This window comes from Oncorhynchus keta, chromosome 15, assembly GCF_023373465.1.
Source record: "Oncorhynchus keta strain PuntledgeMale-10-30-2019 chromosome 15, Oket_V2, whole genome shotgun sequence".
Taxonomy (NCBI): domain Eukaryota; kingdom Metazoa; phylum Chordata; class Actinopteri; order Salmoniformes; family Salmonidae; genus Oncorhynchus; species Oncorhynchus keta.
Genome location: NC_068435.1, coordinates 4,633,693 through 4,654,952, shown reverse-complemented (window position 1 = coordinate 4,654,952; position 21,260 = coordinate 4,633,693). Strand labels below are relative to the sequence as shown.

The 21,260-nt window shown below is 48.2% G+C and overlaps 2 protein-coding genes across 7 annotated transcripts in view; both read left to right on the top strand.

Annotated features, from left to right (window-relative positions):
• LOC118376219 (acetyl-coenzyme A synthetase, cytoplasmic-like) overlaps window positions 1-21,260 on the top strand; it is a 78,180-nt gene that overhangs the window by 41,341 nt on the left and 15,579 nt on the right. Inside the window, exons 11-13 of the mRNA XM_052462910.1 lie at window positions 6,254-6,386; window positions 20,664-20,720; window positions 20,914-20,994. Coding sequence (XP_052318870.1) covers window positions 6,254-6,386; window positions 20,664-20,720; window positions 20,914-20,994 — 271 coding nt within the window. The remainder of the gene's footprint in view (window positions 1-6,253; window positions 6,387-20,663; window positions 20,721-20,913; window positions 20,995-21,260) is intronic.
• LOC127907521 (uncharacterized) lies at window positions 15,663-18,360 on the top strand. 6 transcript variants are annotated; one of them, XM_052462914.1, is made up of 3 exons: window positions 15,929-16,175; window positions 16,658-17,053; window positions 17,318-18,360. In XM_052462914.1, exons 1-3 carry the CDS (start codon window positions 15,973-15,975, stop codon window positions 18,357-18,359), a joined length of 1,641 nt encoding a protein of 546 aa, XP_052318874.1. In that variant the 5' UTR covers window positions 15,929-15,972; the 3' UTR covers window position 18,360. The 6 variants fall into 6 exon arrangements, with proteins under 6 accessions (XP_052318876.1, XP_052318872.1, XP_052318874.1 ...); XM_052462913.1 differs by having other exon boundaries at window positions 16,658-17,251; XM_052462916.1 differs by lacking the exons at window positions 15,929-16,175; window positions 16,658-17,053 and adding an exon at window positions 15,663-15,845.

Sequence of the window (21,260 nt, the reverse complement as noted above, 5' to 3'; positions counted from 1 at the left end):
AATAAAGCAGCAGTAATAAAGCAGCAATAAAGCAGCAATAAAGCAGTAATAAAGCAGCAATAATAAAGCAGTAATAAAGCAGCAATAAAGCAGTAATAAAGCAGTAATAATGCAGTAATAAAGCAGCAATAATGCAGTAATAAAGCAGCAATAAAGCAGTAATAAAGCAGTAATAATGCAGTAATAAAGCAGTAATAATGCAGCAATAAAGCAGCAATAAAGCAGTAATAAAGCAGCAATAAAGCAGCAATAAAGCAGTAATAAAGCAGCAATAAAGCAGCAATAAAGCAGTAATAATGCAGTAATAAAGCAGCAATAAAGCAGTAATAAAGCAGCAATAAAGCAGTAATAAAGCAGCAGTAATAAAGCAGTAATAAAGCAGTAGTAATAAAGCAGTAATAAAGCAGTAGTAATAAAGCAGTAATAAAGCAGCAGTAATAAAGCAGCAATAAAGCAGCAGTAATAAAGCAGTAATAAAGCAGCAGTAATAAAGCAGCAATAAAGCAGCAGTAATAAAGCAGTAATAAAGCAGCAGTAAAGCAGTAATAAAGCAGCAGTAAAGCAGTAATAAAGCAGTAATAAAGCAGCAGTAATAAAGCAGCAGTAATAAAGCAGCAGTAAAGCAGTAATAAAGCAGCAGTAATAAAGCAGCAATAAAGCAGTAATAATGCAGTAATAAAGCAGTAATAAAGCAGCAATAATAAAGCAGTAATAAAGCAGCAATAATAAAGCAGTAATAAAGCAGCAATAAAGCAGTAATAAAGCAGCAGTAAAGCAGTAATAAAGCAGCAGTAATAAAGCAGCAATAAAGCAGTAATAAAGCAGCAATAAAGCAGTAATAAAGCAGTAATAAAGCAGCAGTAAAGCAGTAATAAAGCAGCAGTAATAAAGCAGCAATAATGCAGCAATAATAAAGCAGCAATAAAGCAGCAATAAAGCAGTAATAAAGCAGCAGTAATAAAGCAGTAATAAAGCAGCAGTAATAAAGCAGCAGTAATAAAGCAGCAATAAAGCAGTAATAAAGCAGTAATAATGCAGTAATAAAGCAGCAATAAAGCAGCAGTAATAAAGCAGCAATAAAGCAGCAGTAATAAAGCAGCAGTAATAAAGCAGTAATAAAGCAGTAATAAAGCAGCAGTAATAAAGCAGTAATAAAGCAGTAATAAAGCAGTAATAAAGCAGCAATAAAGCAGCAGTAATAAAGCAGCAATAAAGCAGTAATAAAGCAGCAGTAATAAAGCAGTAATAAAGCAGCAATAAAGCAGCAGTAATAAAGCAGCAATAAAGCAGCAGTAATAAAGCAGCAGTAATAAAGCAGCAGTAATAAAGCAGCAGTAATAAAGCAGTAATAAAGCAGCAGTAATAAAGCAGCAGTAATAAAGCAGCAGTAATAAAGCAGTAATAATAAAGCAGCAATAAAGCAGCAATAATAAAGCAGCAATAAAGCAGCAGTAATAAAGCAGCAGTAATAAAGCAGCAGTAATAAAGCAGCAGTAATAAAGCAGTAATAAAGCAGTAATAATAATGCAGTAATAAAGCAGCAATAAAGCAGCAGTAATAAAGCAGCAGTAATGAAGCAGTAATAATAAAGCAGCAATAAAGCAGCAGTAATAAAGCAGTAATAAAGCAGCAGTAATAAAGCAGTAATAATAAAGCAGCAATAATAAAGCAGTAATAAAGCAGCAATAAAGCAGCAGTAATAAAGCAGCAGTAATAAAGCAGTAATAATAAAGCAGCAATAATAAAGCAGTAATAAAGCAGTAATAAAGCAGCAGTAATAAAGCAGTAATAATAAAGCAGTAATAAAGCAGTAATAATAAAGCAGTAATAAAGCAGCAGTAAAGCAGTAATAAAGCAGCAGTAAAGCAGTAATAAAGCAGTAATAAAGCAGCAGTAATAAAGCAGCAGTAATAAAGCAGCAGTAAAGCAGTAATAAAGCAGCAGTAATAAAGCAGCAATAAAGCAGTAATAATGCAGTAATAAAGCAGTAATAAAGCAGCAATAATAAAGCAGTAATAAAGCAGCAATAAAGCAGTAATAAAGCAGCAGTAATAAAGCAGCAGTAAAGCAGTAATAAAGCAGCAGTAATAAAGCAGCAATAAAGCAGCAATAAAGCAGCAATAAAGCAGTAATAAAGCAGTAATAAAGCAGCAGTAAAGCAGTAATAAAGCAGCAGTAATAAAGCAGCAATAAAGCAGTAATAATGCAGTAATAAAGCAGCAATAATAAAGCAGCAATAAAGCAGCAATAAAGCAGTAATAAAGCAGCAGTAATAAAGCAGTAATAAAGCAGCAGTAATAAAGCAGCAATAAAGCAGTAATAAAGCAGTAATAATGCAGTAATAAAGCAGCAATAAAGCAGCAGTAATAAAGCAGCAATAAAGCAGCAGTAATAAAGCAGCAGTAATAAAGCAGCAGTAATAAAGCAGTAATAAAGCAGTAATAAAGCAGCAGTAATAAAGCAGTAATAAAGCAGTAATAATGCAGTAATAAAGCAGCAATAAAGCAGCAGTAATAAAGCAGCAATAAAGCAGTAATAAAGCAGTAATAAAGCAGCAGTAATAAAGCAGTAATAAAGCAGCAGTAATAAAGCAGCAATAAAGCAGTAATAATGCAGTAATAAAGCAGCAATAATAAAGCAGTAATAAAGCAGCAATAAAGCAGCAATAATAAAGCAGCAATAAAGCAGCAGCAATAAAGCAGCAGTAATAAAGCAGCAGTAATAAAGCAGCAGTAATAAAGCAGTAATAAAGCAGTAATAATAATGCAGTAATAAAGCAGCAATAAAGCAGCAGTAATAAAGCAGCAGTAATAAAGCAGTAATAATAAAGCAGCAATAATAAAGCAGTAATAAAGCAGCAATAAAGCAGCAGTAATAAAGCAGTAATAAAGCAGCAGTAATAAAGCAGTAATAATAAAGCAGCAATAATAAAGCAGTAATAAAGCAGCAATAAAGCAGCAGTAATAAAGCAGCAGTAATAAAGCAGTAATAATAAAAAGCAGCAATAATAAAGCAGTAATAAAGCAGTAATAAAGCAGCAGTAATAAAGCAGTAATAATAAAGCAGTAATAAAGCAGTAATAATAAAGCAGCAATAAAGCAGCAGTAATAAAGCAGTAATAAAGCAGCAGTAATAAAGCAGTAATAATGCAGTAATAAAGCAGTAATAAAGCAGCAATAAAGCAGCAATAATAAAGCAGCAGTAATAAAGCAGCAGTAATAAAGCAGCAATAATAAAGCAGCAGTAATAAAGCAGCAATAATAAAGCAGCAGTAATAAAGCAGCAGTAATAAAGCAGCAGTAATAAAGCAGCAATAATAAAGCAGCAGTAATAAAGCAGCAGTAATAAAGCAGCAATAAAGCAGTAATAAAGCAGCAGTAATAAAGCAGCAGTAATAAAGCAGCAATAAAGCAGTAATAATAAAGCAGTAATAAAGCAGCAATAAAGCAGTAATAAAGCAGCAATAAAGCAGCAATAAAGCAGTAATAAAGCAGCAATAAAGCAGCTGTAAAGCAGTAATAAAGCAGTAATAATGCAGTAATAAAGCAGTAATAATGCAGCAATAAAGCAGTAATAATGCAGCAATAAAGCAGTAATAAAGCAGCAATAATAAAGCAGTAATAATGCAGCAATAAAGCAGTAATAATGCAGTAATAAAGCAGTAATAAATTAGCAATAAAGCAGTAATAAAGCAGTAATAAAGCAGCAGTAATAAAGCAGTAATAAAGCAGCAGTAATAAAGCAGTAATAAAGCAGTAGTAATAAAGCAGCAGTAATAAAGCAGTAATAAAGCAGCAGTAATAAAGCAGCAATAAAGCAGTAATAATAAAGCAGTAATAAAGCAGTAATAAAGCAGCAGTAATAAAGCAGCAGTAATAAAGCAGCAGTAATAAAGCAGCAGTAATAAAGCAGCAGTAATAAAGCAGTAATAAAGCAGCAGTAATAAAGCAGTAATAAAGCAGCAGTAATAAAGCAGTAATAAAGCAGCAGTAATAAAGCAGTAATAAAGCAGCAGTAATAAAGCAGCAGTAATAAAGCAGTAATAAAGCAGCAGTAATAAAGCAGCAGTAATAAAGCAGCAGTAATAAAGCAGTAATAAAGCAGCAGTAATAAAGCAGTAATAAAGCAGTAATAAAGCAGCAGTAATAAAGCAGCAGTAATAAAGCAGCAGTAATAAAGCAGCAGTAATAAAGCAGCAGTAATAAAGCAGCAGTAATAAAGCAGTAATAAAGCAGCAGTAATAAAGCAGTAATAAAGCAGCAGTAATAAAGCAGCAGTAATAAAGCAGCAGTAATAAAGCAGTAATAAAGCAGCAGTAATAAAGCAGCAGTAATAAAGCAGCAGTAATAAAGCAGCAGTAATAAAGCAGTAATAAAGCAGCAGTAATAAAGCAGTAATAAAGCAGCAGTAATAAAGCAGCAGTAATAAAGCAGCAGTAATAAAGCAGCAGTAATAAAGCAGCAGTAATAAAGCAGTAATAAAGCAGTAATAAAGCAGCAGTAATAAACATCATATTGGACCACTCCCCATCATCATGGACCACTCCCCATCATCATGGACCACTCCCCATCATCATAGACCACTCCCCATCATCATGGACCACTCCCCATCATCATAGACCACTCCCCATCAACATGGGACCACTCCCCATCATCATGGACCACTCCCCATCATCATAGACCACTCCCCATCAACATGGACCACTCCCCATCATCATGGACCACTCCCCATCAACATGGACCACTCCCCATCATCATGGACCACTCCCCATCAACATGGACCACTCCCCATCATCATGGACCACTCCCCATCATCATGGACCACTCCCCATCATCATGGACCACTCCCCATCATCATGGACCACTCCCCATCATCATGGACCACTCCCCATCATCATGGACCACTCCCCATCAACATGGGACCACTCCCCTTCATCATGGACCACTCCCCATCATCATGGACCACTCCCCATCATCATGGACCACTCCCCATCAACATGGGACCACTCCCCTTCATCATGGACCACTCCCCATCATCATGGACCACTCCCCATCATCATGGACCACTCCCCATCATCATGGACCACTCCCCATCATCATGGACCACTCCCCATCATCATGGACCACTCCCCATCATCATGGACCACTCCCCATCATCATGGACCACTCCCCATCATCATGGACCACTCCCCATCATCATGGACCACTCCCTATCATCTTGGACCACTCCCCATTATCATGGACCCACTCTCCATCAACATGGACCACTCCCCATCATCATGGACCACTCCCCATCATCATGGACCACTCCCCATCATCATGGACCACTCCCCATCATCATGGACCACTCCCCATCAACATGGACCACTCCCCATCATCATGGACCACTCCCCATCAACATGGACCACTCCCCATCATCATGGACCACTCCCCATCATCATGGACCACTCCCCTTCATCATGGACCACTCCCCTTCATCATGGACCACTCCCCATCAACATGGACCACTCCCCATCAACATGGACCACTCCCCATCATCATGGACCACTCCCCATCAACATGGCCCAGTCCCTTCATCATGGACCACTCCCCATCATCATGGACCACTCCCCATCATCATGGACCACTCCCCATCATCATGGACCACTCCCCATCATCATGGACCACTCCCCATCATCATGGACCACTCCCCATCATCATGGACCACTCCCCATCATCATGGACCACTCCCCATCAACACGGACCACTCCCCATCATCATGGACCACTCCCCATCATCATGGACCACTCCCCATCATCATGGACCACTCCCCATCATCACGGACCACTCCCCATCATCATGGACCACTCCCCATCAACATGGACCACTCCCCATCATCATGGACCACTCCCCATCAACATGGACCACTCCCCATCATCATGGACCACTCCCCATCATCATTGACCACTCTCCTTCATCATGGACCACTCTCCATCATGGACCACTCCCCATCATCCTGGACCACTCCCCTTCATCATGGACCACTCCCCATCATCCTGGACCACTCCCCATCATCCTGGACCACTCCCCATCATCCTGGACCACTCCCCTTCATCCTGGACCACTCCCCTTCATCAAGGGAATGGGCCAATTGTGACTGACTGATTTACAAATGATATTGAGTAGTTATTCATGATGCAAGGGGATTTCTTGATCAGTCTCAACTGCATTGTCGAACTCACCCCTTTACTCTCTAACCCTGTCACTTTCTGCAGATACGACCTGTCATCGCTGAGGATCCTGGGAACTGTAGGCGAGCCCATCAACCCGGAGGCGTGGCATTGGTACTACGAGGTTGTTGGTCAGAAGAGATGTCCCGTCGTGGACACCTTCTGGCAGACTGAGACCGTGAGTGTGTGTGTGTGTCTGTGACTGTGTGTGTTTCTGTGTGTGTGTGTGGGTGTGTGTGTTTCTGTGTGATTGTGTGTCTGTGACTGTGCGTGTGTGTGACTGCGTTTGTGTGTGTGTTTCTGTGTGACTGTGTGTGTGTGTGACCATCACTAAGGACCCCACACATCCCATCACCAAGGACCCCACATCCCATCACCAAGGACCCCACATCCCATCACCAAGGACCCCCACATCCCATCACCAAGGACCCCACACATCCCATCACCAAGGACCCCCCACATCCCATCACCAAGGACCCCACACATCCCATCACCAAGGACCCCACATCCCATCACCAAGGACCCCACATCCCATCACCAAGGACCCCACACATCCCATCACCAAGGACCCCACATCCCATCACCAAGGACCCCACATCCCATCACCAAGGACCCCCACATCCCATCACCAAGGACCCCCACATCCCATCATCAAGGACCCCACACATCCCATCCCCAAGGACCCCACACATCCCATCACCAAGGACCCCCCCACATCCCCTCACCAAGGACCCCACATCCCATCACCAAGGACCCCACATCCCATCACCAAGGACCCCCACATCCCATCACCAAGGACCCCCACATCCCATCACCAAGGACCCCCACATCCCATCATCAAGGACTCCCCACATCCCATCATCAAGTACCCCACATCCCATCACCAAGGACCCCCACATCCCATCATCAAGGACTCCCCACATCCCATCATCAAGGACCCCACATCCCATCACCAAGGACCCCACATCCCATCACCAAGGACCACACATCCCATCACCAAGGACCCCCACATCCCATCACCAAGGACCCCCACATCCCATCACCAAGGACCCCCACATCCCATCACCAAGGACCCCCACATCCCATCACCAAGGACCCCCACATCCCATCATCAAGGACTCCCACATCCCATCATCAAGGACCCCACATCCCATCACCAAGGACCCCACATCCCATCACCAAGGACCCCACATCCCATCACCAAGGACTCCCCACATCCCATCACCAAGGACCCCCACATCCCATCACCAAGGACCCCCACATCCCATCACCAAGGACCCCCACATCCCATCATCAAGGACCCCCACATCCCATCACCAAGGACCCCCACATCCCATCACCAAGGACCCCCACATCCCATCACCAAGGACCCCCACATCCCATCATCAAGGACTCCCCACATCCCATCATCAAGGACCCCACATCCCATCACCAAGGACCACACATCCCATCTCCAAGGACCACACATCCCATCACCAAGGACCACACATCCCATCACCAAGGACCCCACACATCCCATCACCAAGGACCCCACATCCCATCATCAAGGACCCCACATCCCATCACCAAGGACCACACATCCCATCACCAAGGACCCCACACATCCCATCACCAAGGACCCCACATCCCATCACCAAGGACCACATCCCATCACCAAGGACCCCCACATCCCATCACCAAGGACCCCCCACATCCCATCACCAAGGACTCCCCACATCCCATCACCAAGGACCCCCACATCCCATCACCAAGGACTCCCCACATCCCATCACCAAGGACTCCCCACATTCCATCACCAAGGACTCCCCACATCCCATCATCAAGGACCCCACATCCCATCACCAAGGACTCCCCACATCCCATCACCAAGGACCCCACACATCCCATCATCAAGGACCCCACACATCCCATCACCAAGGACTCCCCACATCCCATCACCAAGGACTCCCCACATCCCATCATCAAGGACCCCACATCCCATCACCAAGGACCCCACATCCCATCACCAAGGACCCCACACATCCCATCACCAAGGACCCCACACATCCCATCACCAAGGACTCCCCACATCCCATCACCAAGGACTCCCCACATCCCATCATCAAGGACCCCACACATCCCATCACCAAGGACCCCACACATCCCATCACCAAGGACCCCACACATCCCATCATCAAGGACCCCACACATCCCATCATCAAGGACCCCACATCCCATCACCAAGGACTCCCCACATCCCATCACCAAGGACCCCACATCCCATCACCAAGGACTCCCCACATCCCATCACCAAGGACCCCACATCCCATCATCAAGGACTCCCCACATCCCATCATCAAGGACTCCCCACATCCCATCACCAAGGACCCCACATCCCATCACCAAGGACTCCCCATCCCATCATCAAGGACCCCATCCCATCACCAAGGACTCCCACATCCCATCACCAAGGACTCCCACATCCCATCACCAAGGACCCCACATCCCATCACCAAGGACTCCCCACATCCCATCACCAAGGACCCCACATCCCATCACCAAGGACTCCCCACATCCCATCATCAAGGACCCCACATCCCATCACCAAGGACTCCCCACATCCCATCACCAAGGACTCCCCACATCCCATCACCAAGGACTCCCCACATCCCATCACCAAGGACCCCACATCCCATCACCAAGGACTCCCCACATCCCATCACCAAGGACCCCACATCCCATCATCAAGGACTCCCACATCCCATCATCAAGGACTCCCCACATCCCATCACCAAGGACCCCACATCCCATCACCAAGGACTCCCCACATCCCATCATCAAGGACCCCACATCCCATCACCAAGGACTCCCCACATCCCATCACCAAGGACCCCCCACATCCCATCACCAAGGACCCCACATCCCATCACCAAGGACTCCCCACATCCCATCACCAAGGACCCCACATCCCATCACCAAGGACTCCCATCCCATCATCAAGGACCCCACATCCCATCACCAAGGACTCCCCACATCCCATCACCAAGGACTCCCCACATCCCATCACCAAGGACCCCCCACATCCCATCACCAAGGACCCCCCACATCCCATCACCAAGGACCCCCACATCACATCATCAAGGACCCCACATCCCATCACCAAGGACTCCCCACATCCCATCACCAATACACATCCCATCACCAAGGACTCCCCACATCCCATCACCAAGGACTCCCCACATCCCATCACCAAGGACTCCCCACATCCCATCACCAAGGACCCCACATCCCATCACCAAGGACCACACATCCCATCACCAAGGACTCCCCACATCCCATCATCAAGGACCCCACACATCCCATCACCAAGGACTCCCACATCCCATCACCAAGGACTCCCACATCCCATCACCAAGGACCCCACATCCCATCATCAAGGACCCCACATCCCATCATCAAGGACTCCCCACATCCCATCATCAAGGACTCCCCACATCCCATCATCAAGGACTCCCCACATCCCATCACCAAGGACCCCACACATCCATCATCAAGGACCCCACATCCCATCACCAAGGACTCCCCACATCCCATCATCAAGGACCCCCACATCCCATCATCAAGGACCCCACATCCCATCATCAAGGACCCCACATCCCATCATCAAGGACCCCACACATCCCATCACCAAGGCACATCCCATCACCAAGGACCCCCCACATCCCATCACCAAGGACTCCCCACATCCCATCATCAAGGACCCCACATCCCATCACCAAGGACTCCCCACATCCCATCACCAAGGACTCCCCACATCCCATCATCAAGGACTCCCCACATCCCATCACCAAGGACTCCCCACATCCCATCACCAAGGACTCCCCACATCCCATCACCAAGGACCCCACATCCCATCACCAAGGACTCCCCACATCCCATCACCAAGGACCCCACATCCCATCACCAAGGACTCCCCACATCCCATCACCAAGGACTCCCCACATCCCATCACCAAGGACTCCCCACATCCCATCACCAAGGACTCCCCACATCCCATCATCAAGACTCCCCACATCCCATCATCAAGGACCCCACATCCCATCACCAAGGACCCCCACATCCCATCACCAAGGACCCCACATCCCATCACCAAGGACCCCACATCCCATCATCAAGGACCCCACATCCCATCACCAAGGACTCCCCACATCCCATCACCAAGGACCCCCCACATCCCATCACCAAGGACCCCACATCCCATCATCAAGGACCCCACATCCCATCACCAATACACATCCCATCACCAAGGACTCCCCACATCCCATCACCAAGGACCCCACATCCCATCACCAAGGACCCCACATCCCATCACCAAGGACCCCACATCCCATCACCAAGGACTCCCCACATCCCATCACCAAGGACCCCACATCCCATCACCAAGGACTCCCCACATCCCATCACCAAGGACCCCCCACATCCCATCATCAAGGACCCCACACATCCCATCACCAAGGACTCCCCACATCCCATCACCAAGGACTCCCCACATCCCATCACCAAGGACCCCACATCCCATCACCAAGGACTCCCCACATCCCATCATCAAGGACCCCACATCCCATCACCAAGGACCCCACATCCCATCATCAAGGACCCCACACATCCCATCACCAAGGACTCCCCACATCCCATCACCAAGGACTCCCCACATCCCATCACCAAGGACTCCCCACATCCCATCATCAAGGACCCCACATCCCATCACCAAGGACTCCCCACATCCCATCATCAAGGACCCCACATCCCATCACCAAGGACTCCCCACATCCCATCATCAAGGACCCCACATCCCATCACCAAGGACCACACATCCCATCACCAAGGACCCCACATCCCATCACCAAGGACCACACATCCCATCATCAAGGACCCCACACATCCCATCATCAAGGACTCCCCACATCCCATCACCAAGGACTCCCCACATCCCATCACCAAGGACCCCACACATCCCATCACCAAGGACCCCACACATCCCATCATCAAGGACCACACATCCCATCACCAAGGACCCCACATCCCATCATCAAGGACCACACATCCCATCACCAAGGACCCCACATCCCATCACCAAGGACTCCCCACATCCCATCACCAAGGACCCCACACATCCCATCACCAAGGACCCCACATCCCATCACCAAGGACCACACAACCCATCACCAAGCACCCCACATCCCATCACCAAGGACCCCACACATCCCATCACCAAGCACCCCCACATCCCATCACCAAGGACCCCACATCCCATCACCAAGGACCCCCACATCCCATCACCAAGGACCCCACATCCCATCACCAAGGACCCCACACATCCCATCACCAAGGACCCCACATCCCATCACCAAGGACCCCACACATCCCATCACCAAGGACCCCACATCCCATCACCAAGGACCCCACATCCCATCACCAAGGACCCCACATCCCATCACCAAGGACCCCACACATCCCATCACCAAGGACCCCCCACATCCCATCACCAAGGACCCCCCACATCCCATCACCAAGGACTCCACACATCCCATCACCAAGGACCCCACACATCCCATCACCAAGGACCCCACATCCCATCACCAAGGACCCCACATCCCATCACCAAGGACTCCCCACATCCCATCACCAAGGACTCCCCACATCCCATCACCAAGGACTCCCCACATCCCATCACCAAGGACTCCCCACATCCCATCACCAAGGACTCCCATCCCATCACCAAGGACCCCACACATCCCATCACCAATACACATCCCATCACCAAGGACCCCACATCCCATCACCAATACACATCCCATCACCAAGGACTCCCCACATCCCATCACCAAGGACTCCCCACATCCCATCACCAAGGACCCCCCACATCCCATCACCAAGGACTCCCCACATCCCATCACCAAGGACTCCCCACATCCCATCACCAAGGACCCCCCACATCCCATCACCAAGGACTCCCCACATCCCATCACCAAGGACCCCCCACATCCCATCACCAAGGACCCCCCACATCCCATCACCAAGGACTCCCCACATCCCATCACCAAGGACTCCCCACATCCCATCACCAAGGACCCCCCACATCCCATCACCAAGGACCCCACATCCCATCACCAAGGACTCCCCACATCCCATCACCAAGGACCCCACACATCCCATCATCAAGGACCCCACACATCCCATCACCAAGGACTCCCCACATCCCATCACCAAGGACTCCCCACATCCCATCATCAAGGACCCCACACATCCCATCACCAAGGACCCCACACATCCCATCACCAAGGACCCCACACATCCCATCATCAAGGACCCCACACATCCCATCACCAAGGACTCCCACATCCCATCACCAAGGACTCCCCACATCCCATCACCAAGGACTCCCCACATCCCATCATCAAGGACCCCCCACATCCCATCACCAAGGACCCCACATCCCATCACCAAGGACCCCACACATCCCATCACCAAGGACCCCACACATCCCATCATCAAGGACCCCACATCCCATCACCAAGGACCCCCCACATCCCATCACCAAGGACCCCACATCCCATCATCAAGGACTCCCCACATCCCATCACCAAGGACCCCACATCCCATCATCAAGGACTCCCCACATCCCATCATCAAGGACTCCCCACATCCCATCACCAAGGACCCCACATCCCATCACCAAGGACTCCCCACATCCCATCATCAAGGACCCCACATCCCATCACCAAGGACTCCCCACATCCCATCACCAAGGACTCCCACATCCCATCACCAAGGACCCCACATCCCATCACCAAGGACTCCCCACTTCCCATCACCAAGGACCCCACATCCCATCACCATCCCCACATCCCATCATCAAGGACCCCACATCCCATCACCAAGGACTCCCCACATCCCATCACCAAGGACTCCCCACATCCCATCACCAAGGACTCCCCACATCCCATCACCAAGGACCCCACATCCCATCACCAAGGACTCCCCACATCCCATCACCAAGGACCCACATCCCATCACCAAGGACTCCCCACATCCCATCACCAAGGACTCCCACATCCCATCACCAAGGACCCCACATCCCATCACCAAGGACTCCCCACATCCCATCACCAAGGACCCCACATCCCATCAACAAGGACCCCCCACATCCCATCATCAAGGACCCCACATCCCATCACCAAGGACTCCCCACATCCCATCACCAAGGACTCCCCACATCCCATCACCAAGGACCCCACATCCCATCACCAAGGACCCCACATCCCATCACCAAGGACCCCCACATCCCATCATCAAGGACCCCACATCCCATCACCAAGGACTGCCCACATCCCATCACCAATACACATCCCATCACCAAGGACTCCCCACATCCCATCACCAAGGACTCCCCACATCCCATCACCAAGGACCCCACACCCCATCACCAAGGACTCCCCACATCCCATCACCAAGGACCCCACATCCCATCACCAAGGACCCCACACATCCCATCACCAAGGACCCCCACATCCCATCACCAATACATCCCATCACCAAGGACTCCCACATCCCATCATCAAGGACCCCACATCCCATCATCAAGGACCCCACATCCCATCACCAAGGACCCCACATCCCATCATCAAGGACCCCACATCCCATCACCAAGGACCCCACATCCCATCACCAAGGACCCCCCACATCCCATCACCAAGGACTCCCCACATCCCATCATCAAGGACCCCACATCCCATCACCAAGGACCCCCCCACATCCCATCACCAAGGACTCCCCACATCCCATCACCAATACACATCCCATCACCAAGGACCCCCACATCCCATCACCAAGGACCCCCCACATCCCATCACCAAGGACCCCCCACATCCCATCACCAAGGACCCCACATCCCATCACCAAGGACCCCCCACATCCCATCACCAAGGACTCCCCACATCCCATCACCAAGGACTCCCCACATCCCATCACCAAGGACCCCACATCCCATCACCAAGGACTCCCCACATCCCATCACCAAGGACCCCACATCCCATCACCAAGGACTCCCACACATCCCATCATCAGGACCCCACATCCCATCACCAAGGACTCCCACATCCCATCACCAAGGACTCCCCACATCCCATCACCAAGGACTCCCCACATCCCATCACCAAGGACTCCCACATCCCATCACCAAGGACTCCCCACATCCCATCACCAAGGACTCCCACATCCCATCATCAAGGACTCCCACATCCCATCATCAAGGACCCCACATCCCATCACCAAGGACCCCACATCCCATCACCAAGGACCCCACATCCCATCACCAAGGACCCCCACATCCCATCATCAAGGACCCCACATCCCATCACCAAGGACCCCCCACATCCCATCACCAAGGACCCCACATCCCATCACCAAGGACCCCACATCCCATCACCAAGGACCCCACATCCCATCACCAAGGACCCCACATCCCATCACCAAGGACCCCACATCCCATCACCAAGGACCCCACATCCCATCACCAAGGACTCCCCACATCCCATCACCAAGGACCCCACACATCCCATCACCAAGGACTCCACACATCCCATCACCAAGGACCCCACATCCCATCACCAAGGACTCCCCACATCCCATCACCAAGGACTCCCCACATCCCATCACCAAGGACTCCCCACATCCCATCACCAAGGACCCCACATCCCATCACCAAGGACTCCCCATCCCATCATCAAGGACTCCCACATCCCATCACCAAGGACTCCCCACATCCCATCACCAAGGACCCCACATCCCATCATCAAGGACCCCACATCCCATCATCAAGGACCCCCCACATCCCATCACCAAGGACCCCACATCCCATCACCAAGGACCCCCACATCCGCCCCAGCCACGAGCTGTTCACTCCCTTACCATCGGGTAGACGGTATCGGAACATGAGGTGTGATACCGACAGGTTCAGAGACAGTTTCTATCTACAAGCCATCAGACTGTATCAGAGCATGAGGCGTGATACCAACAGGCTCAGAGACAGTTTCTATCTACAAGCCATCAGACTGTATCAGAGCATGAGGCGTGATACCAACAGGCTCAGAGACAGTTTCTATCTACAAGCCATCAGACTGTATCAGAGCATGAGGCGTGATACCAACAGGCTCAGAGACAGTTTCTATCTACAAGCCATCAGATTGTATCAGAGCATGAGGTCTGATACCAACAGGTTCAGAGACAGTTTCTATCTACAAGCCATCAGATTGTATCAGAGCATGAGGTCTGATACCAACAGGTTCAGAGACAGTTTCTATCTACAAGCCATCAGATTGTATCAGAGCATGAGGTCTGATACCAACAGGCTCAGAGACAGTTTCTATCTACAAGCCATCAGACTGTATCAGAGCATGAGGTCTGATACCAACAGGCTCAGAGACAGTTTCTATCTACAAGCCATCAGACTGTATCAGAGCATGAGGCGTGATACCAACAGGCTCAGAGACAGTTTCTATCTACAAGCCATCAGACTGTATCAGAGCATGAGGCGTGATACCAACAGGCTCAGAGACAGTTTCTATCTACAAGCCATCAGACTGTATCAGAGCATGAGGTGTGATACCAACAGGCTCAGAGACAGTTTCTATCTACAAGCCATCAGACTGTATCAGAGCATGAGGCGTGATACCGACAGGCTCAGAGACAGTTTCTATCTACAAGCCATCAGACTGTATCAGAGCATGAGGTGTGATACCAACAGGCTCAGAGACAGTTTCTATCTACAAGCCATCAGACTGTATCAGAGCATGAGGCGTGATACCAACAGGCTCAGAGACAGTTTCTATCTACAAGCCATCAGACTGTATCAGAGCATGAGGCGTGATACCAACAGGCTCAGAGACAGTTTCTATCTACAAGCCATCAGACTGTATCAGAGCATGAGGTGTGATACCAACAGGCTCAGAGACAGTTTCTATCTACAAGCCATCAGACTGTATCAGAGCATGAGGCGTGATACCAACAGGCTCAGAGACAGTTTCTATCTACAAGCCATCAGACTGTATCAGAGCATGAGGCGTGATACCAACAGGCTCAGAGACAGTTTCTATCTACAAGCCATCAGACTGTATCAGAGCATGAGGCGTGATACCAACAGGCTCAGAGACAGTTTCTATCTACAAGCCATCAGACTGTATCAGAGCATGAGGCGTGATACCAACAGGCTCCAGAGACAGTACCAACAGGCTCAGAGACAGTTTCTATCTACAAGCCATCAGACTGTATCAGAGCATGAGGTGTGATACCAACAGGCTCAGAGACAGTTTCTATCTACAAGCCATCAGACTGTATCAGAGCATGAGGCGTGATACCAACAGGCTCAGACAGTTTCTATCTACAAGCCATCAGACTGTATCAGAGCATGAGGCGTGATACCAACAGGCTCAGAGACAGTTTCTATCTACAAGCCATCAGACTGTATCAGAGCATGAGGTGTGATACCAACAGGCTCAGAGACAGTTTCTATCTACAAGCCATCAGACTGTATCAGAGCATGAGGCGTGATACCAACAGGCTCAGAGACAGTTTCTATCTACAAGCCATCAGACTGTATCAGAGCATGAGGCGTGATACCAACAGGCTCAGAGACAGTTTCTATCTACAAGCCATCAGACTGTATCAGAGCATGAGGCGTGATACCAACAGGCTCAGAGACAGTTTCTATCTACAAGCCATCAGACTGTATCAGAGCATGAGGCGTGATACCAACAGGCTCAGAGACAGTTTCTATCTACAAGCCATCAGACTGTATCAGAGCATGAGGTGTGATACCAACAGGCTCAGAGACAGTTTCTATCTACAAGCCATCAGACTGTATCAGAGCATGAGGCGTGATACCAACAGGCTCAGAGACAGTTTCTATCTACAAGCCATCAGACTGTATCAGAGCATGAGGCGTGATACCAACAGGCTCAGAGACAGTTTCTATCTACAAGCCATCAGACTGTATCAGAGCATGAGGTGTGATACCAACAGGCTCAGAGACAGTTTCTATCTACAAGCCATCAGACTGTATCAGAGCATGAGGCGTGATACCAACAGGCTCAGAGACAGTTTCTATCTACAAGCCATCAGACTGTATCAGAGCATGAGGTGTGATACCAACAGGCTCAGAGACAGTTTCTATCTACAAGCCATCAGACTGTATCAGAGCATGAGGCGTGATACCAACAGGCTCAGAGACAGTTTCTATCTACAAGCCATCAGACTGTATCAGAGCATGAGGCGTGATACCAACAGGCTCAGAGACAGTTTCTATCTACAAGCCATCAGACTGTATCAGAGCATGAGGCGTGATACCAACAGGCTCAGAGACAGTTTCTATCTACAAGCCATCAGACTGTATCAGAGCATGAGGTGTGATACCAACAGGCTCAGAGACAGTTTCTATCTACAAGCCATCAGACTGTATCAGAGCATGAGGCGTGATACCAACAGGCTCAGAGACAGTTTCTATCTACAAGCCATCAGACTGTATCAGAGCATGAGGCGTGATACCAACAGGCTCAGAGACAGTTTCTATCTACAAGCCATCAGACTGTATCAGAGCATGAGGTGTGATACCAACAGGCTCAGAGACAGTTTCTATCTACAAGCCATCAGACTGTATCAGAGCATGAGGCGTGATACCAACAGGCTCAGAGACAGTTTCTATCTACAAGCCATCAGACTGTATCAGAGCATGAGGCGTGATACCAACAGGCTCAGAGACAGTTTCTATCTACAAGCCATCAGACTGTATCAGAGCATGAGGCGTGATACCAACAGGCTCAGAGACAGTTTCTATCTACAAGCCATCAGACTGTATCAGAGCATGAGGCGTGATACCAACAGGCTCAGAGACAGTTTCTATCTACAAGCCATCAGACTGTATCAGAGCATGAGGTGTGATACCAACAGGCTCAGAGACAGTTTCTATCTACAAGCCATCAGACTGTATCAGAGCATGAGGCGTGATACCAACAGGCTCAGAGACAGTTTCTATCTACAAGCCATCAGACTGTATCAGAGCATGAGGCGTGATACCAACAGGCTCAGAGACAGTTTCTATCTACAAGCCATCTGCTGAACACTTGAACTGGACTGATCACCTGCTCCCCCATCTCCCTTCCCCAAAACACATGTAAATACTGGACTATAAATGCTGCCTTCCTGTATTGTATTGATGCTAAAATGTTTATTATATTCTATTACCATTTACTTTATGTTCCAATTCTTATATTGTATGATTTCCTATCGTGGTTGTATTGTTGAGAAGGAACCTGCAAGTAATCATTTAGTTGGACAGTGTACACCACGTGTATCTAGTACATACGACCGTAGTGGAAGTCTCTGCGAATTAGTTGGACGGTGTACACCACGTGTATCTAGTACATACGACCGTAGTGGAAGTCTCTGCGAATTAGTTGGACGGTGTATACCACGTGTATCTAGTACATACGACCGTAGTGGAAGTCTCTGCGAATTAGTTGGACAGTGTACACCACGTGTATCTAGTACATACGACCGTAGTGGAAGTCTCTGCGAATTAGTTGGACAGTGTACACCACGTGTATCTAGTACATACGACCGTAGTGGAAGTCTCTGCGAATTAGTTGGACAGTGTATACCACGTGTATCTAGTACATACGACCGTAGTGGAAGTCTCTGCGGGTAGTTGGACAGTGTACACCACGTGTATCTAGTACATACGACCGTAGTGGAAGTCTCTGCGAATTAGTTGGACAGTGTACACCACGTGTATCTAGTACATACGACCGTAGTGGAAGTCTCTGCGAATTAGTTGGACAGTGTACACCACGTGTATCTAGTACATACGACCGTAGTGGAAGTCTCTGCGTCAGTTGGACAGTGTACACCACGTGTATCTAGTACATACGACCGTAGTGGAAGTCTCTGCGAATTAGTTGGACAGTGTACACCACGTGTATCTAGTACATACGACCGTAGTGGAAGTCTCTGCGAATTAGTTGGACAGTGTATACCACGTGTATACTAGTACATACGACCGTAGTGGAAGTCTCTGCGGATGGTTGGACAGTGTACACCACGTGTATCTAGTACATGGTCCGTATTGGAAGTCTCTGCGAATTAGTTGGACAGTGTACACCACGTGTATCTAGTACATACGACCGTAGTGGAAGTCTCTGCGAATGGTTGGACAGTGTACACCACGTGTATCTAGTACATACGACCGTAGTGGAAGTCTCTGCGGAATTAGTTGGACAGTGTACACCACGTGTATCTAGTACATATAACCGTAGTGGAAGTCTCTGCGTTAGTTGGACAGTGTATACCACGTGTATCTATACATGGTTTATCCGTAATGGAAGTCTCTGCGGATAGTTGGACAGTGTATACCACGTATCTAGTACATACGACCGTAGTGGAAGTCTCTGCGAATTAGTTGGACAGTGTACACCACGTGTATCTAGTACATGGACCGTAGTGGAAGTCTCTGCGAATTAGTTGGACAGTGTATACCACGTGTATCTAGTACATATCCGTAGTGGAAGTCTCTGCGAATTAGTTGGACAGTGTACACCACGTGTATCTAGTACATACGACCGTCAGTGGAAGTCTCTGCGGATACTAGTTGGACAGTGTATAACACGTGTATCTAGTACATAACCGTACTGGAAGTCTCTGCGATCTAGTTGGACAGTGTACACCACGTGTATCTGGTACATACGACCGTAGTGGAAGTCTCTGCGAATTAGTTGGACAGTGTTATACCACGTGTATCTAGTACATATCTGGTCAGTCTCTGCGACTATTAGTTGGACAGTGTACACCACGTGTATCTAGTACATAACGACCGTAGTGGAAGTCTCTGCTTAGTTGGACAGTGTATACCACGTGTATCTAGTACATATAGTGGAAGTCTCTGCGACTATACTATTGGACAGTGTATATGTATCTAGTACATACGACCGTATCTGGAAGTCTCTGCGGGTACTATTGGACAGTGTACACCACGTGTATCTAGTATAACGACCGTATCTGGAAGTCTCTGCAATTAGTTGGACAGTGTATACCACGTACTATCTAGTACATAACCGTAGTGGAAGTCTCTGCGAATTAGTTGGACAGTGTATACCACGTGTATCTAGTACATACGACCGTAGTGGAAGTCTCTGCGAATTTGGATTTCGTTGTAGAGCATGGCGCTTGTAACGCCAGGGTAGTGGGTTCGATTCCCGGGACCACCCATACGTAGAATGTATGCACACATGACTGTAAGTCGCTTTGGATAAAAGCGTCTGCTAAATGGCATATATTATTATTATTATATATATATTTATTTTGGTACTCAGAAAGTCACCTTGTTGTGTTTGTCATATTGCAGTCATGATGTGTTGTTGTCTTCCAGGGAGGACACGTTCTGACGCCACTTCCTGCTGCTACTCCTCTGAAACCAGGATCAGCTGTAAGGCCCTAAAGGATTATTTGATGTACAACTCCTTTCATGTGTTGATTGTGATCTGTAATAAGGAGATGTTTCTTCCACGGTAGACTGTGTTGTTATTGAAAAGCGTGTAGTATTTAATACATCTCCACTTGGGGTAATGATGAACACGCCCATCTGTTTATCTCATCTCTGGATCTGTCTGATGTTCCAGACCTTTCCTTTCTTCGGAGTGGATCCCACCATACTGAATGAGCATGGAGAGGAACTGGAGGGAGAGGCAGAGGGCTATCTGGTCAGTATTATAACACTATACTATCTGGTCAGTATTATAACACTATACTATCTGGTCAGTATTATAACACTATACTATCTGGTCAGTATTATAACACTACTATCTGGTCAGTATTATAACACTATACTATCTGGTCAGTATTATAACACTATACTATCTGGTCAGTATTATAACACTATACTATCTGGTCAGTATTATAACACTATACTATCTGGTCAGTATTATAACACTATACTATCTGGTCAGTATTATAACACTATACTATC

Bases quoted from the DNA above. Each gene is read 5' to 3' on its own strand.
- LOC127907521 (XM_052462911.1), top strand. From the start codon at position 15,973: ATGAGGTGTGATACCAACAGGCTCAGAGACAGTTTCTATCTACAAGCC. The intron at 16,176-16,657 runs GTGTGATACCAA...TCAGAGCATGAG, and splicing joins AGACTGTATCAGAGCATGAG to GCGTGATACCAACAGGCTCA.